The 11,960-nt window shown below is 37.7% G+C and overlaps 1 protein-coding gene across 1 annotated transcript; it reads right to left on the bottom strand.

Moving 5' to 3' along the window:
• Positions 1-855: 855 nt before the first annotated feature.
• Positions 856-1,858, bottom strand: LOC103680589 (olfactory receptor 2L5-like). The gene has a single exon (XM_008710089.1). It carries the CDS (start codon positions 1,798-1,800, stop codon positions 856-858), a length of 945 nt encoding a protein of 314 aa, XP_008708311.1. The 5' UTR covers positions 1,801-1,858.
• Between the last annotated feature and the right edge of the window lie 10,102 nt (positions 1,859-11,960).

The raw sequence follows: 11,960 nt of genomic DNA, 5'->3' as shown, positions 1-11,960 counted from the left end.
GGTTCAGTGGAATTATAAGAACACTTACTGTATAATGAAATGCCCATAACAGAAATTATCTTATGAAATGGTAATAATGGCCTTTGGGGATATACAATTTGAGTGTTTTGAGGGATGATTGAGGAGTGGCTCCAATTAATTAATCTGCATTCAATAGATGTAACTCCAATGAGTCATTTCAGAAAATGGCTCACATTATTCCTTAGTCCATTTTGTGTCTCCTCAATCATAATTATTTATCCTGACAGGGTAGACCTCTGATAAATTGTTTCTTAGGATTCATGCAGATATTCCCAGGGTGCTACTCATAAAATACATAAACTTGTATTTCTTCTTCAGCGATGTGAGAACATCTAATTCCATGCAGAGCTCATTGGCTACTGTCTGTATCACTTCCCCTGAAAATTAGGAAAGAGAAAAATCATTATACACTAGTAAAGTGTTATGTGTGAACTATAATAGAAATAAAACACATGTGTATATTTGATTTCAAAGAAATCTGGCAATGTTATAACATTTCTTGCTATTTTGTCCTATTTTAGCCATGTGGAGAGATATTCTAAATATATGAGATGTATTATAATGAATAATACCACCAAGGTGGACTGTTTCCAATGTCATTTCAATGTGGTAATAAAATCTTATTAAATACAAGTTAAGGGGAATATATATGCTCTTTACATTTATTGAAAATTTACCAGAAATAAAAATAGTGATTGGGAATATACAATGATTTAGTCAAATCTCAATCATTTAAATTATCTAGATTAATGTAATCCTTGCCTTCAATCCTGGAATGACATTTTTCTCAATGAGTGTACAAGGTGAAATTGATGTACTTCTAAGGCAGCAGGACTAATGTCTTTTGTCTGAAGAGGAGAACCTCTGAATGATTCTTCTCAGGGCCCCCATCACCTCCTTGTTTCTCAGGCTGTAGATGATGGGGTTGAGCATTGGGGTCAGAATGGTGTAGAAGACAGCCAGGACCCTGTCCTCTGTGGGAGATCGGAAGGATCTTGGGCGTAAATAAGTGTAAGCAAAGGGCGCATAGTAGAAAGTCACCACAGTGAGGTGAGTGCTGCAGGTTGAATAGGCCTTCTTCCTCCCTTCTGTGGACTGCATGCGGCAGATGGCAAGGAGGACTCGGCTATAGGAAATTGCAATGCCAGTGAAAGGAAACACAAGGAGAAATGTGGTGCTCACAAACACTGTGTACTCATAGACCCAGGTGTCCACACAGGCCAGAGTCAACATGGCGGGGACATCACAGAAGAAATGGTTGATGGTCCTGGATCGACAGTAAGGGAGACCGAAGGCATATACAGTGTGGGCACAGGAGTTCACTGAGCCCATTATCCAAGATCCTGTTATCATCAGCACACATACTCTTTTGCTCATACGAATGGGATAGTGGAGAGGAAAGCAAATAGCCACATAACGATCATAGGCCATAGAGGCCAATAGTAATCCTTCTCCACCAGCTAAAGCCATGAAGAAGAAACTCTGAACTCCACACCTGATGAAAGAAATAGACTTGTTTCCAGAGAGATAATCAGAAACCATCTTGGGGACAATTGTGGAGATATAGTTCAGGTCCATGAGGGAGAGCTGACTAAGTAGAAAATACATGGGTGTGTGGAGATGGGTGTCCAGGAAGATGAGAATGATCATGGACAGGTTGCCGAACAGAGCCATTAGGAAAATGAGAACAATGAGAATGAAGAAAAACAGTCCAATTCTTGATGATGGGAATAACCCCAGTAAGAAGAAATCAGTAGATGTTTGGTTAATATTTTCCATGGGACATTAATGTAGTTTTCCCTAAAGAGAAGACACATAATAAATACAGGAATATAAGCTCGTATTAATTCATTATTTACTGCCACTGTGATTTATTCAGGAAACATTATTGCTCATAAAAAATTTAACACATATTTTGAAAAAATAGATGTGCCAGTTCTTGCCTCATAGGTAAAATCTTGATAGGGCATGCATCTGTCTCCCAAATATTTCATAGAAATCCATATATTTATAAGAATAATATATTTTATTAAGATACATACACTTTATTTTTCTTTTTTTTTTTTTTAAAGATTATTCGACAGAGATAGAGACAGCCAGCGAGAGAGGGAACACAAGCAGGGGGAGTGGGAGAGGAAGAAGCAGGCTCACAGCAGAAGAGCCTGATGTGGGGCTAGATCCCATAACGCTGGGATCACGCCCTGAGCCGAAGGCAGACGCTTAACCGCTGTGCCACCCAGGCGCCCCATATACACTTTATTTTTCTATATAAATTTAGGTATTATCAACATAACAAGATGTACTTTTTATGTATGCATTATAAATCAAGATACATGAATAAATTACAGGCACATAAGTGAATATATTTTTTAACCCTTAGGTGAAGATTTTTCCTTTTATAATTTAGCCACAGGGCACCCGGGTGCTCAGTTGGTTGAGCTTCAGATTCTTGGTTTAGGCTCAGGTCACAAAAAAAACAAGAGTAAGATTGAATAGTATAATTTATACTGGATATGTCAAATGTGATTTGTGTTAGTGACCAGTGAACAGTAGCTGGGAAATTTTTTACCATCTTCATCATCACCATTGCAACTACAGTCAACAAAGTTACCATCATACCATTTTTATCCACAAACCTGTCATCCTTAGATTTCTCAGTGACATTGTTCCCAAGCTGTGTCAATGTATTATTTGTTTTTCATAAAGCATTCTAGGTTGCTAACACGGATGTAATTATTATTTCACTGGAAAGTCAGTGGCACACAGTTTTTAAGGCGAATTTATTTATTTATTTATTTATTTATTTATTTATTTATTTATATTATGATATATTAGTCACCGTACAGCACATCATTAGTTTTTGATGTAGTGTTCCATGATTCATTGTTTACCTATAACACCCAGTGCCCCATGCAATACCTGCCCTCCTTAACACCCTTCACTGGGCTAGCCCATCCCCCCACCCCCGTCCCCTCTAAAACCCTCAGTTTGTTTCCCAAAGTCCATAGTCTCTCTAGTTCATTTACCCCTCTGTTTACTCCCCCTTCATTTTCCCCTTGCTTTTCCTAATGATCTCCCTGCTATTCCTTATGTTCTACAAATGAGTGAAACCATATGATAATTGTCTTTCTCTGTTTGAGTTACTTCACCTAGCATAATCTCCTCCAGTCCCATCCATGTTGCTGCAAATGTTGGGTAATCATTTTTTCTGATGGCTGAGTAATATTCCATTGTATATATGGACCACATCTTCTTAATCCAGTCATCTGTTGAAGGGCATCTCGGCTCCTTCCACAATTTAGCTATTGTGGACAATGCTGCTATGAATATTGGGGTGCAAAATGGCCCTTCTCTTCACTACGTCTGTATCTTTGGGGTAAATACCCAGTAGTGCAATGGCTGGATCATAGGGTAGCTCAATTTTTAAGTTTTTAAGGGACCTCCACACTGTTTTCCAAACTGGCTGTACCAACTTGCATTCCCACCAACAATGTAGGAGGGATCCCCTTTCTCCACATCCTCTCCAACATTTGTTGTTTTCTGTCTTGTTAATTTTTGCCATTCTAACTGGTGTAGGGTGGTATCTTAGTGTGGTTTTGATTTGAATTTCCCTGATGGCTAATGATGTTAATGCAATATTTAAACAGATAAAGTAGTACAACTGGGCAAAATTTGTTTAAAAATAATCATAACACATACACTATTCCTATGAATGTTTGACTTATTTTCAGAAGCTGTCATTTGCATTCAGGAAATAGTGCTTCCATAGACAGATGTGTTTAATCATTACTATTTGACTTTTATTATAAAATAATATAAATATACTTTTAAATAAAATCTAGCAAGAAAGCATTTAATTAGAAAGTACAGATGCATATAAAGAAAAATCCTGTATAAGCAATAATAAGTTTATTCTGGAAAACATTTAACCACTTTGCACTCATTTGCAAAATACCCTCCCCATCCCCCAAATCCAGGAAAGAAATAGGAAATGGCTTATTTAATCACTATTGATGATTTGGACTCCTACATGCTAGCTTTGTTTATTCAATTCCATGTGAGTCCATCTAAAGTCTATCCCAATATGACTCAACCCTGTCTCTTACAAAGACCCTCATTTCCCTACCATCCAGAGAGCACATTTATGAACTAGCTTCTAAACCACATTTCTATTGTAAACAGTGCAGCTATGCTCACTCAAACTCCAGTTAAAATCTTGTATTTCCAAACTTGAGCAACGGCTACATAGATTACATCACTCATTTCTAAAACTGACAACTTTAAATCTGTAATGATTTTAATGCAGTCAATAATCTACAAAGCCAGAAGAATTAACCCAATAGGATCAACAGCTATGTGATCACATCATATTCATGCATGAAAACAGCTCTACCCCTGTAGAATACAATCTATGTTACACATGCCACAGTAAAGCATTCTTTATTTAGCAGAAAACTCCCCCATTACAGACTCTGGACTCAACATACCTTTCCTTTCTCAATGGAAAAAAAAACATATCTTTCAAGTGCAAGAATTTTTCTAAAAATGTCTTGGTTCAAGAAAATTCTTTTCACATTTTCAGTTCCATTTGAACTTACATATTTCTTTGTCACAGAAAATTATTATTTTTAAAGTTACGATGTTTTCATGAATACAATATCATTTAGTTTAAACCTTATTTTTAATTACCATAAATCCAGAAAAGAAGTTCATAGATGCTCATAGATAATATCAGCCATTGATCGTAATATCAATATCACCATATTTTACCACTATTTCACAAGAGATTATTAGGTACAACACTAATTCTTTCCATAATTTTATAATGTTTTATATTTTAGGTTAAAGAGAGCTTTCTCTGTTTTTTTTTAAGTACTGAAGTGTGTAAGCAATCTATTTATATTTACTTTATATATATAATATAAAATATAAAAATATAAAAAATATGTATCTTTTAAACTTATTTTAGTCAAATAAAATTTTCCTTTGAATTCCCATGGTTAATTAGATGCCTGAATAGATCAATTTTTTATTAAAATAGTTTATTAAAATAACTTTTTATTAATTCTAATCAAAATTATCTTAAGCATTTGTGGAAGTATCTCAATGATAAATAAAAACAAAAATACAATTAAGACCCATACCTTTTATTATCTGGCACATTTACAAACTTACTGGTTTGGATAGCTGACATTGGCCCTCCAGTCATCATATGAACAAAGTCATTTCTCTGAATAGACTTCTTTGAATATTTTTCAAACCAGTGTTTATACTTATTTCTCATCCATGCCCTTGAAATTTTACATAACTCCATAAAGTCTAAATAGCAATCATGATTTCCAGACACCTTTGACAATTAACGATAACATTTGGTGTTTTGTGTGTTCATTCACTTGGGAATGTCCACTGAGACATGAATAATTTAAGTTAAATCACCAATAGTTCAGCATGGCCTTAGCCTAAAGTTTAGAAATGAGTTCTGATAATTTGTGTAGATGTTTTAACAGCTGTGTTAAAGGTTAATTCAGTGGGTAAACAAATATATTTACTCAGACTTTTTGAATATTATGTCTCTCATGTATAAGTTCTTTATATATTTTAGATATTAACCATTTATTGGATATATCATTTGCAAATATCTTCTCCCATTCAGAAGATTGCATTCTTATTTTGTTGATGATTTCTTTCACTCTGCATTTAAAAAAAATGGTGTAGTACCAAAAGTTTAATGTAGATTTTTGTTTACCTTGCCAAAGAAGTCATGTCTAGAAATATGTTTCTATGCCAGTGTCAAGGAAATTAATGCATATGTTTCCTTCTAATCAATTTTTTCTTTTCTTTTTTAATTATAATAATATTTTTATTATGTTAGTCACCGTACACTACATTCCTGGTTTTTGATGCAAAATTCCATGATTCGTATAGTTGCATATAACACCCAGTGCACCGTGCAATATGTGCCCTCATTACTACCCATCACCAGCCTATCCTATTCCCCCACCCCCCAAATTTTTCCTTGTGGTTGAGTTCCAAATTCAGAGCGTTGTGGTCTGAGAATATGCAGGGAATAATATCAGTCTTTTGGTATCAGTTGAGACCTGTTTTGTGTCCCAGAACATGGTCTATTCTTGAGAATGTTCCGTGGGCATTAGAATAGAATGAGTATTCGTTGGTTCTGGGGTGTAGTGTTCTATATATATCTATGAGGTCCAACTCATCGAGTATGGCATTTAAAGCCTTTGATTCTTTGCTTAGTTTTTGCCAGAGTGTTCTGTCTATTTCTGATAGCGGGGTGTTGAGGTCCCCTACTATTGTATTTTTATCTTTTTTTTTTTTTAAGATTTTATTTATTTATTTGACAGAGAGAGAGAGCCAGTGAGAGAGGGAACACAGGCAGGGGGAGTGGGAGAGGAAGAAGCAGGCTCCCAGCATAGGAGCCTGATGTGGGGCTCAATCCCAGAATGCCGGGATCACACCCTGAGCCAAAGGCAGACGCTTAACGACTGAGCCACCCAGGCGCCCCTATTGTATTTTTATCTATATGTCTCTGTATTCTGGTTAAGAGTTGGCTTGTGTATCTTGCTGCTGCCCTGTTGGGGGCATATGTATTTATAATTGTCATATCCACTTGTTTGATACATCCTTTAAGAATAATATAGTGCCTTTCTGTGTCTCTAACCATAGTCTTTAGTTTAAAATCCAGTCTATCTGATATTAGAATTACTACCCCAGCTTTCTTTTGAGGTCCATTTGCGTGAAAGATAGTACTCCATCCCTTTACTGTCAGTCTGAATGTATCTTTAGGTTCAAAATGAGTCTCTTTAGACAGCAAATGGATGGGTCATTTCTTTTTATCCAGTCTGCAAACCTGTGGCACATTATGGGAGCATTCAAGCCATTTGCATTGAGAGTGATTATTGAGAGATATGATTTTAATGATGCCATGTTGCCAGTAAAGTCTTTGTTTGTATTGGTTGTGACTTTCTGTTCTGTATCACTCTTGGGGCCTTTTTACCTTTATAGAACCCCCCTTAATATCTCCTGTAGGGCTGGTTTCGTGGTTACGAAATTGGTTAATGACTGGCGATTCTGGAAGGTTTTTATTTCTCCATCAATTCTGAATGACAGCCTTGCTGGATAAATGATCTTTGGTTGCATGTTTTTCTCTGAAAGAGCTTTAAAAATGCCCCCCCCCCCAACCCTTTCTCTCATTCCAGGTCTGTGTGGACAGGTCTGACGTAATTCTGATAACTTTGCCTTGGTACGTGAGAAATTTCATTGTCCTGGCCGCTTTCAGTACTGTATCCTGGGATCTAATATTTGTGAATTGCACTATGACATGACATGGCGTAGGTTTGGCATGGTTGGGCTTGGGAGGGGTCCTCTCTGCCTCTTGGACATGAATATTTGTTTCCCTCGCTAGATTAGGGAAGTTTCCAGCTACAATTTGTTCAAATATCTCTTCTAGGCCTCTGTTTTTCTCCACCCGCTCGGGGATGCCGATGATTCTGACATTGGATCATTTCATTGAGTCAGTATTCTCCCGTAACCTACATTCATGGGCGTGGATTTTTTTAAGTCCAGCTTCTATTTTAGTTTTTTCTTCTACTACTTCATCCTTCAATTAGCTAATACGTTCCTCTGCCTCAGTGACCCTGGCCGTCAGAGCCTCTAGTTTTGACTGCATTTGGCTCATAGAATTTTTTTTTAAGATTTATTTATTTATTTGACAAAGAGACAGCCAGCGAGAGAGGGAACACAAGCAGGTGAGTGGGAGTGGAAGAAGCAGGCTCACAGCGGAGGAGCCCAATGAGGGACTCCTTTCCGGAAAGCCGGGATCATGCCCTGAGCCGAAGACAGACGCTTAATGACTGCGCCACCCAGGTGCCCCAGGATGTGGGCTTCTTGATTTTTCAGCCTGCCTTCTGGGGGAGGGTCCTGCCATGCCAATACTCAGGCAACCCTGTTTGGGTAGAGTCTCTGTGTCCCCTGCGAGAGGGGATGGGTTTGGGCACGCTGTGAGCCGGTATTTCCAGGCTTTTGTTCTCTGGTGGCTTTCCCTGGTGGCTTGCTGTGCCTCTTCTGTGAGTCAGAGCAGCAGCAGCCGAATCTCAGCCTCTGTCTCAGAACAGAGGGATTGCGGACCGTTCTCCACTGATGTTCTGGCCACTTTAACTCTGTTACTGTTGGTGCTGTCAACCCTGCAGTGTCCCGGGATGTGCGCCCCACACCAGGCGTCCCAGCCCTCACTTCCAGGGCTGGCACGTCTCTGTCCTTTGTGTTTCTAACACCGTCAGCCGCCAGCCGCCAGTCACCCCTGCGCGCTCTGGAGCTCCCGGTCTCAGTCTGCTTCCAGTGAGCACATTGGAGTTCCAGAGTTCTTTGAGAAGTCTGGTAGCGCATGCTCCTGTCTCACGTTCTCAGTCCGCTGTCTCGCGGGTGCCTCCACAAGTCCACCCTCTCCCCTGTGCAGGTGGCTACCGCTTCCCGGCAACATGGCGGCTCCCTCCCACTTCTGTTTATCTTCTGATATCTGTGCACGGTTTCATGGCTCCCCGCTTCGAACGTACCTCAATACTCAGCGCTGGAGATGTTCATTAGTAGAGATCCAGATGTATCTTCCTGCATCTCAGGCTGATTCCGTGGATGTGCAGGCTGGTCTGGTACCTATCCAGCTCGACTCAGGGGACCAGCTGAAAAAGGGGTCCCCTACTCCTCCACCATCTTAACTCCCCCCCGTATTTTTTTAATTGATATACCGTTTTATTTATTTTTTAACATCTGAATACCAATTTTGTTTATTTTTAAGTATAACAGTATCATTTTTTCAATTTATTTTTTATTTTTATTTATTTTTATTATGTTCAACTAGCCAACATACAGTACATCATTAGTTTTTGAAATAGTGTTCAATGATTCATTAGTGTTTATCACATCACATCCCCTCCTTAATATCCTCACCTGGTTACCCCATCCCTCCCCCCCTCTCTGTTCTGCAGTCCTCATTTGGTTTCCCAGAGGCTCTCATGGTTTTTCTTCTTCTCTGATTTCTTCCCATTCAGTTTTCCCTCCCTTTTCCTATGGTCCTCTGTGCTATTCCTTATATGCCACATATGAATGAAATCATATGATAATTGTCTTTCTCTACCTAACTTATTTCACTTAGCATAATACCCTCTATTTCCATCCATGTCAATGCAAATGGCAGGTATTCATCCTTTCCAATGGCTGAGTAATGTCCACTGTATAAACGAATGACATCTTCTTCATCCATGCATCTGTTGAAGGGCATCTTAGCTCCTTCCACAGTTTGGCTATCATGGACATTGGTGCTATTAACATTGGGGTGCATGTGCCCCTTCTTTTCATTACATCTGTATCTTTGGGGTAAATACCCAGTTGTGCAATTGCTGGGTCATAGGGTAGCTTTTTGCGGAACCTCCATACTGTTTTCCAAAGTGGCTGTACCAGCTTGCATTTCCACCAACAGTGTAAGAGGGTTCCCGTTTCTCCACAGCCTCTCCAACGTTTGTTGTTTTCTGTCTTGCTAATTTTAGTCATTCTAACTGGTGTAAGGTGGTATCTCATTGTGAATTTGATTTATATTTCCCTGATGGCTAGTCATTGTAGTTTTTGTAATTTTTAGCTTTAGAGTTTCTGATTGCTTTCTTTTTAGAATTCATATCTCTTCAGTGATATCCTCATTTTGTTTATATGTCATTTAAAAAAAATTTCTTTAGTTATTTCTCTGTTTTATTTACCAATTTGATCATATGAAAGTCAGTTTAAAATTTTTTGTCTAGCGATTCTTATTTCTGTGTTTCCTCAGGGAAGGAGTCTATCAATGTATGTTGTTTCAACATATGGACCAAGCCTCGTGATTTTTTTATTGTTATTGTCAAAAAATAGGCATTTGAAAAAATCAGCCACATCTCCCAGTTTATGCAGACTTCTTCTTATATCAATCATTATAGTACCATGCAAGTAGTTTTACTGCTTTTAAACTTTTCTGTGCTCTGCCAATTCATTCCTCCTCAACCCATGACCCTGGCAGCTATTGAACTTTTAATGCCTTCAGAGCTCTGCTCTTTGCAGAATATTGTATAGTTGGAATTACACAGTATATAGTGTTTTCAGATTGGCTTTGCTCACTTAATAATATGCATATAAAGTTCCTCAGTGCCTTTTTATGGATTGGTAACTTATATATTTTTATTGCTGAATAATATTCTATTGTTTGGATGCACCACAGTTTATCAGTTCAGCAAACGAAAAACATCTTGTTAGCTTCCAATTTTTTGCAATCATAAATAAAGCTGTTATTAACAACCATGTGTAGATTTTATTGGACATGTTTTCAAGTTTTGTAGACTGCTGGGCTGTATGGTTAAGATCATTTTAGTTTGTTAAGAAACTGTCAAACTATCTTCCAAAGTGTTTGTGTCATTTTGCAACCCTGCCAGCTCCAAATGATCACTTCTGTTGTGCCATATCTACACCAGCATTTACTCTTGTTGTTTCATCGATTTTGACCATTTAAATAGGTATGTAGTGACATCTTATTTCTGTTCTAATTTGCATATAACTGATGACATATAATGTGAACCTCTGTTTTATATGCTTATTTGCCATCTGTTTATCTTTTTTAGTGACATGTCTATTATGGTCCTTAGTCTGTTTTCTTAATTATTTTCTTCATTGCTGATTTCATAGTTCTTTGTGTACTTAGAAAACAATTATTTATCAAATATGTCCTTTATAAAGATTTCCTTTTATTGTTTTTTTTTCCAAGATTTTCTATGCATCTGGGGCTTGCTTCTCATTCTTTTGAATTTTTTCTTTCCTACATCTTGAGATTTTAATTTTAATAAATTCCAGTTTATCAATTATTTTTTAAATAAGTTAGGCCTTGGGGAAGGCGCCTGTTTGGCTCATTCAGTTGACCATCTGACTCTTGGTTTTGTCTCAGGTCATGTTCTCGGGGTCCTGGGATCAAGATCCACATTGGCTTTGCAGTCAGTGGGGAGTCTGCTTGATGATTCTTGCCCTCCCTCTCCCTCTGCCCCATCCCCCTGCTTGTGCTTACTCTGTCTCAGGTAAATAAAATAAATCTTTAAAAAAATAAGTTATGCCTTGGAGCACATGGCTGGCTCAGTGAGTGGAGGGCAGGACTCTTGACCTTAGAGTTTATAAGTTCAAGCCCAATGTTGGGTGTGGATATATATTTTTTAATCTTTAAAAAATAAGTTATGTGCTGGAATTGTATCTAAAGGTCATGGTTATACTCAAGATCATCTAGGTTTCTCCTAGATTATCTCCTAGGACCTTTGTAGTTTTGCATTTTACATTTAGGTCTACAAAGCATTTTGAGTTAATTATGGTGAAAGATATGAAATACTGTCTAGATGTATTTATTTATTTGCATTACGATGTCCAGTCATTCCAGCATAATTTATTGTAAGGACAATAGTTGCTTCCTTGTGTTGTCTTTGTTTCTTTGACAAAAATCAGTTAACTATATTTATGTGGGTCTATTTCTGGGCTCTATATTTTTGCCACTGATTTCTTCATCTCTTCTAACACCAAACCACCAGGCACGATTGCTGCAGCTTTGTAGAAGTTCTTGAAATTGGGCAGCATCTGTCTTCCAACGTTGATCTTTTGCATTTTTGTTTGCTATTCTTCTAATTTCTTTGACACATAAGTTTTATAATCACATTGTCAACGTCCACAAAATAACTTGATGGAATTTTGACTCAGATTTGATCAAATCTGTAAATCAAAGTAGGTAGAACCCACATCTTGACAATATTAAGTCTTCCATTCCATGAACATGGAATATCGAATCATTTATTTAGTTTTATTTTACTGCTTTCATTTTGTTACATTTGTACCTAACAATTTTTCTACCTTCCTTCTTTTCTTCTTGTTTCTTTAGT

Source organism: Ursus maritimus, unplaced genomic scaffold (assembly GCF_017311325.1).
Source record: "Ursus maritimus isolate PB19 unplaced genomic scaffold, ASM1731132v1 scaffold_5, whole genome shotgun sequence".
Taxonomy (NCBI): Eukaryota; Metazoa; Chordata; class Mammalia; order Carnivora; family Ursidae; genus Ursus; species Ursus maritimus.
This window is presented reverse-complemented; position numbering and strand designations above follow the sequence as displayed.

Excerpts from the sequence above, each read along its gene's own strand:
- LOC103680589 (XM_008710089.1), bottom strand. The coding sequence starts at position 1,800 with ATGGAAAATATTAACCAAACATCTACTGATTTCTTCTTACTGGGGTTA.